General features: G+C 42.3%; 1 protein-coding gene across 3 annotated transcripts in view; it reads left to right on the forward strand.

Moving 5' to 3' along the window:
* Nucleotides 1–16,299, forward strand: part of FTSH11 (FTSH protease 11) — a 91,171-nt gene extending 74,872 nt beyond the window's left edge. For all 3 annotated transcript variants that reach the window (XM_087388155.1, XM_087388156.1, XM_087388157.1), the window contains 6 exons: nucleotides 12,690–12,819; nucleotides 13,676–13,824; nucleotides 13,987–14,268; nucleotides 15,311–15,409; nucleotides 15,507–15,560; nucleotides 15,780–16,299. In XM_087388155.1, the coding sequence (XP_087244281.1) occupies nucleotides 12,690–12,819; nucleotides 13,676–13,824; nucleotides 13,987–14,268; nucleotides 15,311–15,409; nucleotides 15,507–15,560; nucleotides 15,780–15,908 (843 nt within the window). In that variant the 3' untranslated portion in view covers nucleotides 15,909–16,299. The remainder of the gene's footprint in view (nucleotides 1–12,689; nucleotides 12,820–13,675; nucleotides 13,825–13,986; nucleotides 14,269–15,310; nucleotides 15,410–15,506; nucleotides 15,561–15,779) is intronic.
* The last annotated feature ends 5,122 nt before the right edge of the window (nucleotides 16,300–21,421 follow it).

Here is a 21,421-nt window from a genome sequence, read left to right on the forward strand (position 1 = left end):
TAGATCCTGCTACTGGTGCTTTGACAACGGGTGGAGTAGAGCTATTGGTGATTGGATTGTCCAATGGTCTAGGTGTAGATCCATCAACATACTTCCATTTGTCCTGAAGTACAAGAATGGTCTCCATTCGGTATTTCCATGTGTCGTAATTGGAGTTGTTTACTTTAGTAGATGCCTCCAAATTGAGGTTGCTAGTTGTAGACATGGTGCAAGAAATGTACTCAAAAGTGTCGTAAAAATCACTGTATGAATCAATTGCAGAACACTGACTATGGCAAGTGTAATTTGAATTGTCGGTGAAGATAGAACTACAATATATAATCCGATTCGAATTATAAGGCTTATGGCAAATGATGCTGGGAATAGCCAAGAGGCTTTACAAGGTTGAAATAAAGTGCACGATGCCGTGAAATAGCAAAATAGGCTTTACAATGATGCATGTGTGTGTGAAATCAAATCATGTGCTATCTGCCCACTCATCAATCGACAATGTCTCTGAACACTCTGAAGTCTGCTCACTGAATTGATGAACGTCAGGTTTGAGGTAATGTGATGATGCGAAACCGTATATGAGCGTAGGGACTAACTCCGAGTAGGTACTAGTCAGGAATTTAGGGCATGGATTAGACCGACAACTTGGGGAAATTCAAAGCGTCCCCTTTATGGCGATCTAGTCTACGTTGACCTAGATCTACACCAACCGTCGGTCGATGAAAGAACAACAAAAAATTTCTTTTCTTTGGTTCTTTTTATGTGTTGGGTCAGATGCGTTGATGTAGAGGCTGATGTGTGTGTAGGAAGTGGATTTGTCGGCGAGGCTCTAAAGTGAATGATACTTGCGTCAAAATGTGCGCGTGATGTGATGAGCGCGTAGAGCACGAAAAATCGAGTGATTTTTTTTTTGGGAGCGTCCTTAAATTCTTGCTAGATCAAGAGATACGGCTTGATCTAGGTGGAGAGCCAAAAGAAGTGCAAATGTGCTAAATGATGATGTGGCAGTTAGGGGGTCACATGCAGTGACCGTGTCTAGCAGGGACTGTGCCTATGGAGCCCTGTGCTGAGGTGGCAGGAGTGGTCACATGCAAAATGCCAAGTGTGCCAAGCAGGGGGTCAAAGTGCCACGTGGTTGATGATGTCTCAGTGTTGACTAGGATGCTGATGTGGCAATGCTGACTAGACCTGCCGTTGATGACGTGGCACAATGACGTGGCATAGATGACGTGGATCCAATGACGTGGCATACTGTGCTAACGTGGCATCTGTGATTGGACTGTTGACGTGGCAGGTAGCTGCCACGTGGTAGATAAGTGAAGACGTGGCACTTGGGGTGCCAAATGCTGACGTGGACGATAAGATGCCACGTGTCGCTTTGGTGACCAAGCCCTCCTTGAGTGGATAAGAGGTTAGGTGGCTTTTATGCCACGTGGATGCCGACGAAATCTCAGAGATTTTAACAGAATCTCGTAAAGATTCCGTTGATGGAGCTGGTTGGCCGATGGGTGGACCTTGGCTCGTTGGAGACTCATGTGCTTAGGCGTCATTCGTGAAGTTGCAGCTATTGCTGCTGTTGGAAGTCTGTTGCACCCTCGTAGTGCAGAAAGGCACATGGGGGGAGCTCATGCAGTTGAATCAGCTTATGCAGGTACTCTTCTTGATGAGAAGGAGCCTGAGACATTTGAAGAAGCAAAAGATAATGTGCATTGGATGAATGCCATGCACGATGAGTTGTAGTCCATTCATAAAAATCAGGCTTGGGATGTTGTGGATTTGCCACCAGGTAAGAATGCCATAGGTACACGGTGGGTTTTCAAGGTCAAAAGAAAGCCAAATGGGTCCATTGATCGATACAAGGCAAGGCTGGTTGCAAATGTCCACTCTCATGGAGCCGGGGCTGAAGCTTACAATGCATGATGCGGGTGAATCAATTGATGTCACACTCTATAGTCAAGCTGTTGGATGCCTCATTTATCTCTACAATACATGACTTGATATTCAATTCTCAGTTTCTCAGGTGAGCAGGTATATGCACAGCCCAAAGATTATGCATTGGCAAGCTGTAAAACGCATCTTCCGTTAGTCCACTAGTGGGAATTGTTGCTTTCTAGGACATACTTGTATTTCTTGGTTGAGCAAGAAACAGTCTACAGTGGCTACCTCCTCATGTGAAGCTGAGTACAGGGCAGCTTTCACAGCAACAGTTGAATGTGTTTGGTTGTGTCGTTTGTTTGCTTATCTTCATCTTTCATTGGAGGGTCCTTCTCCAATTCTCACTGATAGAGTGCTATAGCAGTGGCAAAGAATCCTGTGTTTCATGCTCGCACGAAGCACATTGAGGTTCACTATCACTATGTTAGAGAGAATTGCATGCAGGAGAGATAAGTATGATCTATGTGTTAACACATGACAATGTTGCAGACATCTTCACCAAAGCACTTCCACGTGAAAAGTTTGAGGCATTTCGGAGTGCCCTGAACTTATCTCCTTTTGGTGATTGATCATTTCCTTGTACATGACATTGGCACTGCAGGGGGGTGTTAGAATTTTCATTATAATTTAGCAGGTTAGGGGCACTTTTCCCTCATTTAGAGGTTTTTTCCTCTAACCATAGTTAGTTCACTAACTACGGCTAGTGAAGGATAAGGTTTTGTCACTTAGACAAAACCTATCCCACTTCTTGTATTACTCGCTTCTTCTATTGCAAGCACTACGTTCAGCTCTCTCTTGCTCTCACACTCTCTTTTCTAACATTTGAGTCACCCCCATTACAGCTAGATGCTGCATTTCAGGTCATCGCGTATCTGTACTGAGTCGAGGAGTATGGGGATTACACCTCTGGGCGTAGCAAGATACCATGGCTAGCACTGTCCTCTTCTATGACACTTGTAGCAGGGAGAGACCAGAGGTGCTGGTATGCATGCACAGAGAGATGGTTTGAGGGGCTAGTGCTCCATATGGACAGACTACCTCCATTCCAGTACAGCAAGGATGCTCCGTTCTCTCCCCTCCTATCACACGAGATCAACCAGGTTATCCGTGAGGATCTATTACAACTACAAACATTCTGGACTTGGTGGGGTCCGAGCGATCTTCCAGTGAAGTTGGGCTTCTACAGAGATCACTTCTTACATATCACAGCGGAGGGTTTCATTGATCCACCAGATACACGAAGATTCACCTACCCGACTCACTGAGGATCTCTCTTCGGCAGTTCCGGGTCTCTTTACACAGACTTCGTATCGAGAGGGGCAGAGCAAAGTGGTTACACAGGGAGAGGCGCATATGCACATTGTGTGACATGCATGAGGTTGAGACAAAGGAGCATTTCATCTTCAGGTGTCCTGTTTACTATGAGATCCGAGGGCGTTTCTACTACCTCTTCAGAGATAGTTATGGGATTTTTGCCTGTTTTCTCTCCTACCCAGACCAGTGGTGTTTTGACTGGTTTCATTCATGAGGTACTTAGACACTATGAGAGGATCCTCCGAGCATGGAGATCGGAGCAGACTTCTTTCTCGATTGATGTCTCTCAGAGCTCTATCACGAAGTTCTTTCAGCCACATCACATAGACCCCCACAAGACGAGACTACCCAGACCAGCAATGTTTGACTGGTTTCATTCATGAGGTACTTAGACACTACGGAGGATACTCTGAGCACAGAGACTGGAGCAGACTTCTTCCTTGACTGATATCTCTCAGAGCTCTATCATGAAGTTCTTTCAGCCACATCACATAGAGCTCCACGAGACCAGACCTCGACATGACCGTGACCAAGAGCATGTGACCCGACAGCTCAGATAGAGGGTTGACATACAAATCATACTTGGGGACATCCCCTCCTTGTTTAGAGTCGGAGCCCGACCGACGGGGGTCACAGTGACTCTAGTTAGACGCAGAGCTATGACCAGGGGACGTACCAAGACTGCACCTTTGAGGGGCCGACAACACTCTATTGCCGACCTTATGTCTCCACTGCCTCATCCATCCTGATGTCCTGCTGATGATGTTGATGATGATGCTGAGATTGATATATAGTCGACTATTGACATGATTATGTTGTACTTAGGACTTAGTACTGTGATTTTGCATTTTTTGCATTTTGCATTGGTGTGGATGCTTGTTTAGTAGCTCCACTACCACAGCTTATTGTATCAAGTTTTTCACAGTCTCATAGACCCATCAGTCTTCCGAAGACTTTTATAAACTTTCTTTCTTTGTTTCTTTCTTTCTTTCTAGAGATGAAGACCGTGACCTTGGTAGCTGAGAAGAACGACAAAAATATCTCACAATGAAGTGACAATCACTCAAGAGGCATGAAAATAAATCATGAATCTCTCTCCATTCTCACAATGGAGTTCTTTCTCTCAATTGAAATCGAAGAACAATACAAGGAATCACTCAATCTTGTTGGTTGTTGGAAGCAATGGAAGCTCAAAAATGGAAGCACAAAGGAGAAAAACGAGATGCTGTAATAGATTGCTTTAAAATTGAAGTGTGGAGGCTCAACAGAGAGCCAACATAACAAAACCCTAGGGCTAACTGTCCCAACTGGACTAAGTGTCCTAACTGGCGTAGATGGTACATAAACTAACTGTACCAATAGTGCTAATAGACTATAACTAGGCCTACAAGGCTCATACCAAGGTATAAGTGGCATCTATGGATAGCCCATGAGATGGCCTACAAACCGCTCTCCATGGTATGGGATGAAGTATCCTAGACATGGCTCAGGATACCTAAATATCTAGTGTCATGGTTGCACGTGTTCGTCCGGTAGGGATATAGCAACCTATGACTGTACAGAGTACAACAGATCAAGTTGCAAAGGATACTAAGTTTAAAGCTTGCCGAAAAGCCTCAAACTTAGATCAAGGTAGAGCCTTCGTAAAAAGATCTGCCAAGTTGTCTTCAGTGGGAACATAAGACAACTCAATATCACCTGTTGATAATCGCTCTCTGACATAGTGATAGTGAACCTCAATGTGCTTTGTGCGAGCATGGAAAACTGGATTCCGTGCAATAGCCAAAGCACTCTGACTATCAGTGAAGATGACGGTAGGAGCAGTCTGACATGCACAAAGATCTGCAAGTAGCTTCCGAAGCCAAACACACTCCACTGTAGTTGTAAAAGTTTCTCTCTACTCAACTTCACAGCTAGATGTAGCAACTGTACTTTGCTTCTTGGTGAACCAAGAAACACATGAAGTACCAAGCATAAAACAGTTGCCACTATGTGACACTCGAGTATGAGAACAACCAGCCCAATCACTATCAGTGAATCCATGGATGACAAGTGAAGTATCAGCCCCATAAAGAAGGCCTAAATGCTGAGTGCCTTTGAGATATCTGAATACACGTTTCATGGCATGCCAATGGTGCATAGATGGGCTGTGCTTATATCTGCTCAACTGTGAGACAACATATTGCAGATCAGGTCTCGTATGGCATAGGTAAATTAAACAACCAACTACCTGCTGATAGAGAGTGACATCACATGTACCACTGCCATCCTTAGAAGAGAATAAAAAACCAGTTTCTAATGGTGTGGATACTAGCTTGCAATCCTTAAACTGAAAACGCTACAAAAGCTGTCCAATGTACTTGGATTGTGACATTAGAGCATGTGTCCTAGTCACAAGCATGTCATCCACAGAAAGGAGCAACATCAACCTCCCCAAAAGGAGGTGCTGTTGCAGAGCACCCCTTGCAGCCACGTGACACGACTATACAAGCCGCCTTGCAAAAATATACTCCCCTTGCCTCTAAGTGAACGCCTGTTAGAAATATTTATATTTCCCAAGGCAATGGCGAGGCTGTTGATCAAGCGAGTAGAACCAAATAAGTGAGCGAGAAAAAGCGAGCAAAGTAGAAATAGTTAGGCTACCAACACATAATCTCATTGTGTGTATGTACTCATCATGAGTAAAGATTTATAGTACTTACATTGAACATGATTATAACATAATATTGCAAGTGCACATTAGTAATAGTATTCTATATTCTATGAGATGAGCTTAAATAGAAATAATTTGGCTATCAACAACAGGTACTTTATAGTTGAAGTGCATCACTCCAGAAAAACATAACCTCACTATATGTATGTACTGATCGTTAATAAAGCTTTACAGTATCACCATAATTTTGAAGGTGATTATAACATAAGCTTGTAAGTCTACATTAGTGATAGTGATATTTATTCTCATGAGATGAACTTGCATAGAAATGCTTTGGCTACCAACTAGTAGTATATAGCTGAAGTGCATCATTTAATAAAAACTTCAATATCGAATATGATCATAACAAGTTATTGAAAAGCTACCTTGGTAAAAGTGTTCTATATATTTTCATCAGAAGAACTTGCATAGACAACATTTGATTGTTTTTGCCCCAATATATAGATAGAGTTCTAACATGCTCCTATTACAAGCGGCCTTGCTCTAAATTTGGTGCAACAAACTGGCAAAAATTCCATTAAATTCACATTTTGATGCATGCAATTTTACTAAATGGTGCAAAAGCTCATGATAATCATCTAAATCATGCCTTGCCATTCATTTTGATATGTAACATAACCAAGGATTTGTAAATCAAAAGATACAGGACATCAAAATTCTCATCTTTTGAACCAAAAGAGGGAGCGCGTTAACGTGCTGCCTATTTTGGCCTAAAAGATGAGAATTTTGACGTCCTATATCTTTTGATTTAAAAATCCAAATGGTATCATGTTACGTATCAAAACGAATGACGAGGCATGATTTAGATGATTATCATGACCTTTCGCACCATTTAGTAAAACTTCATGCATCAAAATGTGAATTTAATAAACAATTAGCCGATTTCTTGCATTGGATCTAGAGGAAAGTTTACCTAATCAAGACCATGTCAATGTTGGAGATATCATAGCAAAAGAGTGTGGTGATGTGATGTGTTAGTGTGAAGTACTAGGTGATCTAGTACTAGTCTATGTGTGAGTCTTGTGTGAGTGCCACGTGTCATCATGGGACTTATCTCATATGCACTAGGTACTAGCGTGTGAGTGAGTAGCCTATATAAGGCTTGTACTTCACTTGTCTTGATACACTTGATAAATGAATGAAAGCCTTCTTCATGTCTTCATTTGAGCATTATTTCCTCACACCCTCACTCTCTCTCTCTCTCTCTCTCTCTCTCTCTCTCTCTCTTCACCATGTTTCTAACATGGTATCACAGCCACCTTCCATAGCTACCACGTCACCCTAGCCCTAATCCTAATTCCGCTTCAACCCTTCTTCTCTCAACTTGCAGCCGTGTCTGCCCTGCTCCGTTTTCGCCTTTATTCACCTCCTCCTTGCAGCTGTCTGCATCAGCTTAGAGTCTTCACAGCCTGCCGCCTTCATTTGGATCTCTTGGAGCTGTCCTTGAGTTACAGTCAGAAGATTTTGAAGAAAAGGGCAAAGAACATTTGGTTTGCAAGCTGAAAAAGAAGTCTCTATGGCCTTAAGCAAGTGCTCTACCTCCCTTGGCAGCCTCCTAGCTTGTTGGTCGGTACATATTCAAGGCACGCCTGCACATGTGGACAAGACGTTATGGAGCTTTTTCATTGCCAATTTTAGGGTTTGCATGACACTGCAGCAAAAACCGACCACTTGTGCACATTGGTTCAGAATTTCGAGGCTTTTGCATCTCCGAGCTGTTTTGAAGCTTCCAACACTTCTATATTAGCTGTTTTTCACTATGGTGACCTGTTGTAGCATTTCGGTGTGCTTTAGACAGCCGCCTTATACATTGCGAGGCCTGCCTTTGTATTTGGAGCACCTACAGCCACCTATATCTGCCCACTTGCACACGTGGAGTCTACTATTGCATTTTGGGAGTCCTAGACCAGCCGTCATACTTGCTGGTTCTTCATCTGGTACTGCAAATTTCTTACCTCAGTTTGCCCACATGGGGCCTCATCCTCATGGTGAAGACCAATCAGCCTGGGATGACAAGAATGAGAAGGCAATGGCGCTTATTGGTTTGAGGCTGGCTAACAAACTACTGCATCATCTTGACCTCACTACTTCAGCCAAGGAGATACTAGACAAGCTCGAGAATATATACGCCACATCTACTGGACTTGAGGAACAAGATCTATCTGTTATGTTACATGATCTATCTCTCTCCAAGGTGGTAGATGATGATCAGGGATGTTATGTGTGTTTGTGTTGAGTCAAATAAAGGTTCTCAGCCTTGAGTTGAGTCATAAGAGGTACTCTGCCCTAGGTTGTCCCCCAAAAATGAATGTATTGTCTTTACTTTGGTTGATGGTATTTACCCCCAATTCAGAGTAATGGGGATGACGAGTGATGGTTTGCCCTTGCCGGTCGCAAGCTGACTGAGAAGTCACTATCCCACGGGAGGTGTTGGATAGTTGGACTGGCTCTTTGCAGTATTGCGATGGAGGGGGGATGGGTCTACTCTTTGCATGTTGGGTCTCACACTCTTTGCTCTGAAGGGGGGTGTTGGAGATATCATAGCCAAAGAGTGTGGTGATGCTATGTGTTAATGTGAAGTATTACGTGATCTAATACTAGTCTATGTATGTGAGTCTTGTGTGTGCCACATGTCATCATGGGACTTATCCCATATGCTCTAGGTACAAGTGTATGAGTGAGTAGCCTATATAAGGCTTGTACTTCACTTGTCTTGATACACTTGATGAATGAATGAAAGCCTTCTTCATGTCTTCATTTGAGCATTATTTCCTCACACCTTAACTCTCTCTCTCTCTCTCTCTCTCTCTCTCTCTCTCTCTCTCTTCACCATGTTTCTAACAGTCAATATGTCATCTATTTTGGCTTCTACTATTGATTTCTATAAGCAAAGATTGATTTGTTTTGGAATTTAATTCATTTTAAAGAAAGAGATGTACTGACTCTTTAGATTTTGTTGGATTGGTGGGATGTAAGAGTGAATGGAGTTTCAAAAAACAAGCATTGGCACATGCATGTAATGTGGACCATTCCGTCCAAGAAACTTTTGACTTGTGTGGAAGATTTCATTGGTGATCTCACTTATGTTGGTGGAAAGAGAGAACTTGATTATGGAGGATTATAAAAAATTGAATGAGTAAAAGTGAGTGAAGATAGGGTGCGTCTTTACTAATGATGCCTTGGTAATGACATAGGTCCAACTCTCTCATGGACTTTTGAAGAACTTAAACAGTTGCTACAATAAGGGAAATGTCAATCTATTATTGTTTTGTTTTGATTGTTTTTTTGGCTCGCTCACTTTTTCTTGCTCGCTTTTTTTGGTTCGCTCACTTTTCCTAGCTCACTTTTGGTAACCCTCGGCAATAGCCAATTTTATATAATGAAGGGCTAGGGGCACTTTTTTCCTTTATTAAGGTCTTTTAGCCCTAATCTCAGTTAGAGGTTGAGTTTGTGGTTGAGTTAGTCACCATAACCCTAGTTCGGGTTCATTCTAGGGTTTCATCTCTATGACTACCCTAGCTTTGTAGTTCATTTGTGTTGCTGCAATTTCATTCCAGGTTGCTCCAGCTCCATTCTCTCACGTTCTCCGGCTTGCATTTCCAACATTTGGTATCGGCATAGGTTCCCCCTTGCTCCCACACCTCTCCCCGCGCCTCCCACACCCTCTAGCTTCAATTCTGTTGCGAAAAACTTCACTTTTGTCGCGAAAAACTTTAACCAAGCAGCTCGTTTTTGCCAGCAGCTACCTCATACAGGATTCTTTTGCTTAGGCGCCACTTCCAGAGAAGTTCTAGCGTTGTTCTGGACCTGAGCGATCAATTTTTGGAGGCTTTTTTTGCTGATTTCGACCTGGTTTGGACCATCCACCACCTCCTAGTGTAACACCAAGGATGGGGCTCCTCTATTTGAGCACTTTGGGAGCTTCTTTTGGTTTGGGTGACCTCATTTTCGACTCGTTTTTGACAAAAACGGCGAGGGGAATGGGTTTTTTGCGGGATTTGTTGCTGTTTTTATCATTCCTAGGCTGAGCACCTATTTCTTGAGGGCTGGATACACTTTTAGAGGTGTTTTTCAAGGTAGGACACACTTTTCGAGGTGTTTTTCAGGACTGTTTTGCTATTTTGAAGCTTTTCTACCACTCACGGGACTGTTTTTGGGGCTTCTGGAGATCTCTTCTTGTTGTTTTGAGCCTGTCTCAAGCAGTACTGTGCAAGGACAGCGAAACTTTCAGCACTCTTGAGGACACCAAGCTTGCAGCACCACCTCTTAGCTGTACACGGAGTGGCACTAGAGACACTAAGGATGCCGATTACTATGAGTCTACGTGGGTCAGCAGGATGCTTGAGGTAGATGAGCCTGATAGTTCTGATGATGAATGAGACAATGTGCACTGGATGCAAGCAATGCAGGTGGGATTAACTCCATTAAGAAAAATCTCACTTGGGAGTTGGTGGACTTGCTTGCCGGCAAGAACACAATTGGCACGAAGTTGGTGTACAAGCTCAAAAGAAAATCAGATGGGTCCATTGATAGATACAAAGCTCACCTTGTGGCAAACATAGAGAACAATGATGAGTGAATCCCTCCTTCCTTCCTAGCATAGAGGATGCTGTTATGTGGACTATTATGCATTCCTTGGCTAGTCATAAGGGCATCTATCTTTGCATACCATGCTCGAGGAGCTTGCTTCAAACCATACAAAGCCTTTCTCAGCCATTACTATGAGTCTGCGTGGGTCAGCAGGATGCTTGAGGCAGATGAGCCTAATAGTTTTGATGATGCATGAGACAATGTGCATTGGATGCAAGCAATGCAGGTGGAGATTAACTCCATTAAGAAAAACCTCACTTGGGAGTTGGTGAACTTGCCTACTGGCAAGAACGCAATTGGCACGAAGTTGGTGTACAAGCTCAAAAGAAAATCAGATGGGTCCATTGATAGATACAAAGCTCACTATGTGGCAAACATAGAGAACAATGATGAGCGAATCCCTCCTTCCTTCCTGACATAGAGAATGCTGTTATGTGGACTATTATGCATTCCTTGGCTAGTCATAAGGGCATCTATCTTTGCATACCATTCTCGAGGAGCTTGCTTCAAACCATACAAAGCCTTTCTCAGCTTGCATACTCTGTCTTCCTTGCCCGGTTTCACAAATCCGATGTGCTAAGAAACATAGAACTCCTCTTGAAGGTCCCCATTCAAGATTGCAGTTTTAATGTCCAGCTGATGGATCTTCCATCCATGAAATGCGGCCAATGCAACCACAAACCTAATGAACCCATGGTATTAGGGGATGAAATAAACCAGCTGCAGGCCAAGGAAAATGGGGCTTCGCTTCACTAGGAGTAGGGTGGTGTATTGGGGGACTCAACTTGAGAAGAAGACCCTCTCTCATAACCACCCTTTGTCTTGGAGCAACTGTATTATATTCTTCACCTGTTGTTTGTCCTTTGGAGAAAGTACGACCTGAACGGCTGAGGGAGTCAAGGGAGCTGCCATGAGAACCCCTCTTGCCAAACCAAGGGTCACGACTCACCACCACTAAGATTCTTAGAGAGCTAGAAACAAAGAGAGGGGTAGGAAAAGAGGAAGAAAGCCAGCCCGAGGCTTGGGCAGAAGCGGGCTGCACAAGACTCGAACAAAGCTTGCTGGAAAAGACAGGAATGCTACCAGCAAGTCCAAGAAGGGAGGCTCCTCAGGAATGCTGAGGACAGGCTGCAACCAGGAACAGCACCAAAATGACTAGTTCGAAGCCTAAAACACCAGCAGGAACAGTCTTCAGGAAATCACGACTTCTAGAAACGCTGCCTGGAGCAGACCTGGGCATCGCGATGCTGAAAAATGGGGGAAGAGGGGCTTGGAAATGGGGCTAGAGCAGCGCATTACCAGGGCGACCAGGAAACTAGCAGGTGGGGAGGAAGGAACAGAGAAGAAGTCAGGGAGGAGAGCTAAGATGGTCGGGAGAAGGGCAGGAGGCAGGAGCGTGAGCAGCAGGGAGGTGCAATGTGAGACCATCCTGTGTATCAGCAGTTTTAAGAGGGACAGGTGGGTTCTGGAGCAAAGTCTTATTCTTATTGAAGTGGTGAAATTGATGCAACGTCATGCTTCTGAGAAAAGGAGTGTTATCTCAAGGAATTGAATATAAAATCCCTACAGAGGCTATAATTATCCCTCGTAGACAGCCCTAACTAGGTGGAATCATTGAGGGGAGTTTATGAGCAGGTTGGAACTAAATAGAGCATTTAGATACTTCTTTGCACCAATGGAAACCCTACAAATTCTTGATATACCTCCATAATTGATTGCCATGTGTATTGAACCACCTTTATAACTCAGCCCCAACATAGCAATCTCTCATTTTACTCCGAACATGAGGAAAACTAATGTTGCTGCAAAAGTACAACAGTCCATAATATCAAAGGTTTTATCCAGAATGTGATTTCTGTGTATATGAGAGTCATTGTTGAATATCCAAGAGGGAGGGGTGACATTGTGGGGCCCTTTCCTATTTCTAAGTGAGAAAGGTGAATAATTTACCAAGGTCAATGTTGTATTCATTGCAACCTACTACCTCCGTACTGTCTCGCTGTAGTCCGTCCTCGCGTTATTATAAGTTACTACCACTTTACTGTATTGTAAGGAGGTAAGGAGGTAAGCCTGTAGATTTGTGGTAGGAGATTTATTATATAAAGAGAGGTTCTTAGTGGATAAAATTTCATTTTTTATGTGACAGGTGGTTGTAACAAACCCTGATGTGCGGGGACGACGGGAAATTTTGGAGCTGTATCTGCTCAATAAGCCTCTCTCTGAAGACGTAGATGTCAATTTGCTTGCTCGTGGCACCCCTGGTTTCAATGGTGCAGGTATACGTTTTTCTTCCCTGAAACTTTAGAGCATCTGTACCGAAACTTGGAACATGGAAAGCTCACTTACGTCCGTGCAATTTTGAAAAGAAAAGTATGAGAATAAATATTCAAATTTGGAGTCTCCCATTAGAAACCCCAAGGATAGTTTGATTGCACACTGGTAGAAGGAATATCTTTGAACCTCAGAAATGTGAAGCCGGTTTAGGGAGTCATAGCCTCAGGGGGATGACTGGTATAGTTAGTAGTAGAGTTGGGCTGAGAAATGTTGCTCATTAACCGTGATTATGAATTCTTTCAGCAATTTGAAAATAAGGTGCTGTTTGGAACTTTTTGTTGCAAGTGTTGAATGGAAACTACAAGAGATTTGTTTTGATATGCGATATGTTATGGTGATAACAGAGCTGACATAATCGAAGCTTTAGTTTTTTACCAGCTAGCTGTACGTAAGTTTAAATCCATTATTTATCATTCATCAGATCCTTGATTGGAGTCCTTGGTTTGCTTTATAGCAGCTCCTTTATGCCTGTTCTTCCTTCATGGTTGCAACCAGACACCTTCTAAGAGTGTTATGGCTGCAACTTTTGCCAAGCAAGGTCATCATAATAAGTATTATATTTGTAGCTACAAGGGGTTTTCTTCATTGCAAGACTGTTATTAGTTAAGTTTGCCTTGAATTCCGGTGAGGCAGTTTGATTTGTGGAAGTCTAAATGAGTTCCATGGTGGATATGTGTGCAGCTATGTTGTGGGTTCCATTGATGTTATTAAAAATGCTGTGAATTATGCTGGTTTGAAAGTTTGCTAGTAGACTTTCTATTGACATATGGATGTTTAATATGGTCTTTACTGTCATAGATCTGGCAAATTTGGTCAACATGGCAGCTCTGAAGGCTGCCCTTGATGGGACTGAGAAAATTAGCAATGCTCATTTGGAGTTTGCCAAAGATAAGATTGTGATGGGAACTGAGCGTAAATCATTCGTGCAGTCTGAGGATTCGAGAAAGGTAAGGGACACCATTGGGTAAAGTAACCACTCATTCAAAATTCTGACTGATCAAATTCTGCTTCTCCGATTTCCTTCATGTGTCTGCAGTTTTTACCATGATAGTTATAACTGTCTGGGATATGGAAGTTTTGATTTTAGTCATCCATGTGCATGGTTGCAGTTGACTGCTTATCATGAAAGTGGTCATGCAGTAGTAGCATACAACACGGCTGGTGCCACTCCTATTCATAAAGCTACTATCACTCCTAGAGGGAATGCACTTGGCATGGTATCGCAGATTCCTGAGAATGATGAGACTTCTGTCAGTAAGACACAAATGCTCGCACGACTTGATGTTGCCATGGGTGGACGGGTTGCTGAGGAAATGGTATTTGGCATGGAGCAAGTGACTACAGGTGCACGCAGTGATCTGCAGCATGCTACTGCCATTGCCCGCCACATGGTATGTAGTAGTACAATTGACTGAACACTTGTTTCCTGTTCGTTGACGAAAGTTGTGTGTTGTTCTTTAAAGCAGAGTACTGGTAGTTTGCAAGCCAAGAGACAAGTTCTTTCAATGTCCTCTACAAAATGTTGACTAGAAGGGTTATTGAGTCCTTATGATGAAGCACCTCAATAGTTCTGCGTGAAGTTAATAGTGAAATTTGTTACCCAATGAACGGGGGGGAATCCCAGGAGAACTAGGCTTTTTGGAGACCTGTTGCAGTTTTTCTCTCATTCTTAATCGTCTTTTGGGTCGATCTATCTACCAATTAATTCACTCACAATCGCATCTAGGTAGCCTCTCTTGTCAAGCATGTATGTGTGTGGAGAGGGAGAGAGAGAGAGAGAGAGAGAGAGAGCTTATTGCTTGGGCTGCAGCTCTCTTTGATCTTCAGTTTGTAAATGTCTTTGTACTGGCCTAAGAATCTTCTGTGAGAGGGGCCGCGCGGGGGAGGGGGGAATCTGCTGTGAGAGGTGCCCCAGAGACAGCTGTGTCAGAATACAATTCGATCACCCAATATGGGGACAAATTTGTAATATAATCTGCCAGGGTAGAATGTAGGAAGGACGAACTTTTCATGTAACCTCTGTACCGATAACCATTCCAAGCGGAACCAGTTGTGTTGAGGTAGTTTAACAAATGTAGTTTGACTAGTTTTGTTGAGGTAGTTTAACAAATCTCAGGCTAGAGTTTGATCGTTGAATATGGGAGACCAAAAATAAATTCTTCTTTCTCAGGAAATTCTTTTGTCCATAACTGCTGTGAAGGGCAAGATCAAGCTGAACAATTATGCTATGCGTCCTTTCCAATGTTTATAGGCAGAAGAGTCTCTCATATGTAGGCTTAGCGTGCTTTGTTTAGTTGTATCCAGACTAAAGGGCAATCATTTTACCGATTTTACATCTACTGCTTCATGACTGCATCATGACAATTTCTGAAGTTTTAAAAATGCCAGAGATGAAACCCGGTCTTAACCTCGTATGTATGAATATGAATGCAGGTGTCAGAATGTGGAATGAGTGAACGAGTTGGGCCAATTTTCATTGCAATGGATGATCAGAGACCAAGTCAGGAGATACAGAGAACTATAGATGCGGAGGTACAAAATCTACCACGTAGCAGGTCTCTGTCTTATGCTTTTCAGCTTTTAGAATATGCCGATTGCTCTGGGGTATATTAATGTTTGAGTTTGGCAGGTTGTACGGTTGCTGAAAGAAGCATATGAGCGAGTGAAAACACTATTGAAGAAGGTCTGGAGTCCACAGCAATAATCTCTCTCTCTCTCTCTCTCTCTCTCTCTCTCGCTCTCTACACACACACACACACACACACACACATACTGTCTGTCTGCGTGTTTTTTTTGGGAGCCCATCCACATGCCTTTTCACCCTGTGCTTTCACGTGTCTTTGGCTTTCTCTGAGGGCAAGATTTAAGAAATGCATACTCATCTTTGCCTGTTTGTGTACAGCATGAATCTGATTTGCATGCTCTTGCGAATGCACTTCTGGAGCAAGAGACATTGACAGCCAAAGAAATTCACAAAATTCTCTCCCCTTTCCAGCAGACAAACGAGACCACAGAAGCAACGAGCAGCTGAATAAATAAACAATGCTCTTTGTTTTCATCAGTCATCATACCCTTTCCAGGGTAATTGTAAGATTTATTGCAACATGGTGGGTAGTTTATTTCCCACAATTGAGATATATGTGTACATTTTTCAAGGTTGTAATTCTATTAAATTATTCTTACTGGGTATGATGAGGGATTCTACAGTAAAGTTACTTTATTAGTTTGGGAGGAAAATATGCTTGTGCTAAAAGTTTGCACAAGGACATACAGATCAAATTGGCAAGTGTTTTACATGGAAACACTAGCTAAGAGCCTGATGCTAGATATCATACCTAATTAGAGAGATTTGATTGATACATAGATGCAACACACATTATTGTAGAGATATGAATTACAGTACTACCACATTTGGGCAACATGAGGATTAATCGTCTAACTAGCTTAGTGGATACATGGGACATCATACATGCTTTTAAAAGTTTCCAATGCAATAGAGTGGTCTTAAGCTGGGGGGGTGCTATATTAAACAAGAGACTGAAGCAACTGTATGGAGATGAAAAGCAGCTATATCCCATGCACGGTTGTTAGACATGTGAAGGCAGAACTGTTGCATCGTGTCCAAAAATTAGATACTTAACAGAGTATAATTATTTAATTAAAATTTATATAAAGGCACACAAATATATAGATTTGGTTACTAGTACAACCATTGTGCTTCCATATTAATTACATTGAATTTGAATATTTAACACATCCCATATTAAACTTTCCACTTGAGTGTTTACACACCTATAGACTCTAGTTGAGAGCTTGCGAGTCACAACTCAGAACTGAAATTCCAAAATCCTGATAACAAGAGGGCTAGGTTGTAAGGCAAGTGACTACTACCAAAATAAACCTGAAACACTGAAGTTAATAAATCTATGATAGATCAGTCATCATAGGTATCATAATTGAAGTTTGATACATTAGAAGATAAACATCAAGATAAAAATTGAAATGAAAATCTTAACTCAGACATCGGAAGAGAACCATGACTAGTGACAATAGCTTTCTAGATTTAAAGATGAGGTTTTAAAATATAGCACAACTAAAAGGATATTGACCGCCTATTAAAAAGACACTAACCTTGAGCATGCCTTAAAGACATATGTTTCTGCAGTGTATTGTCTTATCCATAAGGCACTCATTTTTTACTAATCATGATCTCATGTTTGAAGGAAACATTGAATGAAGGAAATCCTCATTGTTGCATGGTCCTTATTCTTTATTCGGGAGTGATTGGGCTAGGCTTTGCCTTGCTAATCAATGATAGAGTTGGCAAATTAAGAGACCATGTCGTCGAATAGTGCTTATACTTACATAGCCCGTGAGAAATTATATGACACATTAGAATTTATATCAATGCTACCCCATGAGGATGTTTTTGGCATCGGTTTCTAGCAGAGCCATCACCCTTTGAGAAGCCATAATCAATTCTTTCCCTCCTAGTGTGTCAAATAATCCAAGGCATAGGTAACATGACATTTTCTAGTGATGTGATGTTGTTGACCTTGTTGCATATGTGACAACTTCTAATTGTTATCTAGAAGTTGTGTCGATCCATGGGACTTACTTTTTGGACATTCATTTCATTGGCATTATATCTTGCACTTCCTTTCTTTTTATGCAAGTTTGGTAGACAAGCTAAGTCTCATTTTGTGCTCAACTATTGAATTCATGTATGAATATATTGTGCCACTCTCTTTGTAATGAAACTATTGAATTCATGGTGCAAAAAAATGTACCTAGCCTTTGCATTGAGGTATCCTTGTATGAGGTCTAGAAGGTTGATGATTTACTTGAGTGAAAAGGCAAAGGTGACCTTTTAATAAAAGGCGTGACATAAGCCAATGATTTTTTAATATACCACCATAGTGGTTTGGTACTTGAACTTAGGTATTTCCTTTTTTAAAATGTTGATGTAGTGTATGTATCATTTTTTAGCTTTGCAATCGCTGTTTGGAAACTTGTAATTTCTAGGACTATGCCACGTTCTACACATGCCACACAATTTGTAATAGCTAGTTTCAACCACAATTTATTTTGTTGCTACAGTAATAAAGATCCAACAAAAACAAGATTGAGGCTTTCAGAGATCAAGGCATCATTCCCCTCAAGATGATTTATAGTCACATCTCAATGTCATGCTAGATTTTTTGGACGAGCTTTTTAGAATAATGTGGCACTAGTCTATTGTCACCTGTGTCCATGTATTCATGCAAATTGTGGTTATGTAAACTTGATTATAAATGGAAAGGCAATTTTGATATTGTTCCCACCCACTTGCTATTTACTAAAGAGGGGGTTCTAGCTAGGGAAGGGTGATCGTGATCGTTGGAAAATATTGTAAAATTTCAGTTTTTAAAAGGAATCTTGCACACAATGTTCTTAGAATTGGACTAACTCAAATTCCCAACATAATGTGGATATTCTTCCTTAGAGTACCAAGGAAAGCCTAAATGAGAGGGAGGTGTCATCCTTTGTGTTGTAAGCTATTCCCCCATGGTAAAGCTTATAGTTACAGTGTTGTGAAACCTTCCATCTCTTTAAAACCTACTCCAACTCCTTGCCCTTTTCAATGTCCATGCTCAAAACACCTTGTACATTGAAAACGCCTTCCATATTGGGTGATTTGGTATCTTTACATGTCATGTGGTCCGGTTTCTTTCTCATGGTTCTTGCACCCAAAGGTTTGTTTGCCCTAATGCACATCCTCCAACTAGCATGTCATGCTCATATATAAAAGGAGGGTCAATTCGTTGTAATGTTTCTTATAAGTTTACTCATTTGATTGGTAGCTTACTTTTTATGATATATTCTTGTCAAATGGCTTAAGTTGGCCCATCATAAGTGTCAAATATTCTAGGGAGCAGTTGTACACCGACCTCTACTCATCCAAAGTTGGATATTCACTCATGCAAACTCACCTATTCAACATGAAAGTGCTATGTCTTGCCTATGCAACATCTTACCATTTGAATTGGGTGAGGGTGTCATGACCAATTTCTCATTTCATCACCTCTATGCCTTTGTCAAACCTAGTAACTTGTGGAAGGACTTGGATAGGGACACAAACAATGACTTTGTAACTTATTTGATTCTATTTTAAGCTTTTTAATACATGTCCATGACCCACAAAGCGCCATTCCAGTTCCATTTGTCAATAACCATTTTGCATTACCTAGACCATTAAGTTGCATTACCTATACCATTAAGTTGCATCCTTGCAAGCAATCCAAGCTATGCAAGGCCTTCATAGAAGGCATAAAGGACACGTGAACCCCTTCCAAGCCAATGAATGTGTTTATTCATAAAAATGGAGATCCGTGAGGAGTAATTACATAGTTGGTTGTCGATGGGTTGATGACACCTAATCTAAGGCATCATTAACATACAAACACACATGTGCATAGGGCGCACATGCACATGCAAAGACTCTCTCTCTCTCTCTCTCTCTCTCTCTCTCTCTCTCTCTCTCTTCTTGCTTTTCCATTGTAATGAGGTGGCACAGGGATTCACGTGCAGTTCCTGACAAGGGATAACTGTGACTGCTAAGGGACTACCATATGGCAGTGCTAAGTTGGCAGGTGAGATGGCAGTGCTGATGTGACAAGTGATTGGTCTTGCTGAGGTGGCAGATAACATGATGTGGCAGGCAATATAGTCTGTTGACGTGGCAAGATAGGATAAGATGCCACACGACACACTATAAAATAAACTGGAAGTGGTAACCCAACTGCCACATGTCACCTTTTAACCACACCCTTGGAGATAAAGATGGACAAAATCTTTAGGATTCTGTTGACAAAAATATTTTTGGCAGTGGCACATCATGCAAACCGATCGTTGTTTGAGGTTCTCGAGAATCGTTTGGAGCTTAGAGTCGTGGACGTTGAAGGACGTGTGGTGGATGTGTGAGCAATTGCATGGTCCAAGGTGCCTAGGTGGGAGCTTGATGTTTGAGTAGGTAGATTAGGTAGAATAGCACCCCCCAGTGCTCACAAACCTTGCACAAAAACTCGAGAATCCACAAGAATCACCTAAAACTAGTTGGAAACATAGCTAGACTGTGTGTCACTACGTTAAGCTTAACGCAGCATCTACATGACATCATTGTGTTAATAAGACAGCGAGATTGCCTTCTTTAACTACTGTCATACACCTACCTCACCTACTTGACATGTGTCATTAATTGAACTCACAACTATTAAATCAAAGATTAACCCACTAAGTTAGGATTAACTGAGCGATCGTTGAGTCACTGTGATAGAAGTCGCTACCATATCCAACCCACTGTGTTACGGACCTGTCGCGTTAAGGAGTCACTCTTTAACTCAGTCACCACTTTATTGAATTTGTTGCAATATAAGTTGATGCTATATCGGAGTCGTTGCATTAGGGAGTCGTTGCTTTAAGGTTAACACAACGCAATGACCTGATAGCGTAACGCCTTAGAAGCCGCTGCTTTAAGGCTAATGCACCTACTTTCTTCTTTAAGGCTAGAAATGCACAGTGTGACTGATTTTGATTGAAGCAACCTGGCACAGTGATCAACACATGCACTTGAGAGTGCCCAAGAACAATGCCTCTCTAATAACATTCTACCCGACCCATCGAACATTATAGTATCAATTCCATCTAGACTTTAAGCTCATACTCAGTGTACGATCCCATACACATGGACTCCTCAAGGAGCTTTGATGTAGAGGGGGTTGATAACCCGAATCCGGGGCATCCATGGCTCCTAACTGCAGCCCAATCAGGTCCCAATCTCCTACACCATCAACCATAGCCTTGCCATTGAGGGAATCACCCTCTAACTTCATGGGGAGGTTTGGCATGTCTGACCCTAATCTGGTCAACCCCTTTGCAATGTAGACTAGAGTGCCAGAGGAGTTACAGGGCCCTCCTCCAACATCTGCATCAAGGAGTGCACAAAGTAACCCAATGCCCATCTTAATCGAGAATCCTACTGGGCCCCATGTCCAGTTCTATGAGGGAGAGCCATCCTTCATTAGAACTTTTGAGCCTAGAATACCTAGCTTTTGGCCGTCGTGTTCTAAAGGATAGGGGAACGAACAAATGGACTTTAGGGAGATATGATTTCACACACAATGGCTTTGTGCCTCTCTCTATATACCTAGTTTAGAGGGGAGCCAAAAGGCACTCCTACCCTACAACTGCAACCCATAGGCCCTTTCCTAACGTGAATATACCCATGCCTAGGCACTAACACGACCCGTGACCTTTTCCAACCCACCCCCAATGCCACCCAACTATGGCACCATGCTAGCTCCACTAGTACCTCTGCTCGCACTGCAAGCTGTACTCATAGATGAGGCTATGAGGGTCCTAGTGCAAGCACTAGGAAGGGGGGCCACGCCACCAACCTTTATGGGGAGGGATACTAGTGATTCAACGAGTAGGCCAGTCACCATCTCCAAGCTCATTACTAAATTTCTAGGCGAGGGAGACTCAGTGTCCCATGTAGGGAGGTTC

The sequence above is a fragment of the Dipteris shenzhenensis genome, chromosome 17 (genome assembly GCF_047967505.1).
Source record: "Dipteris shenzhenensis isolate YYH24624 ecotype China chromosome 17, Dip_SZ_1.0, whole genome shotgun sequence".
NCBI lineage: Eukaryota > Viridiplantae > Streptophyta > Polypodiopsida > Gleicheniales > Dipteridaceae > Dipteris > Dipteris shenzhenensis.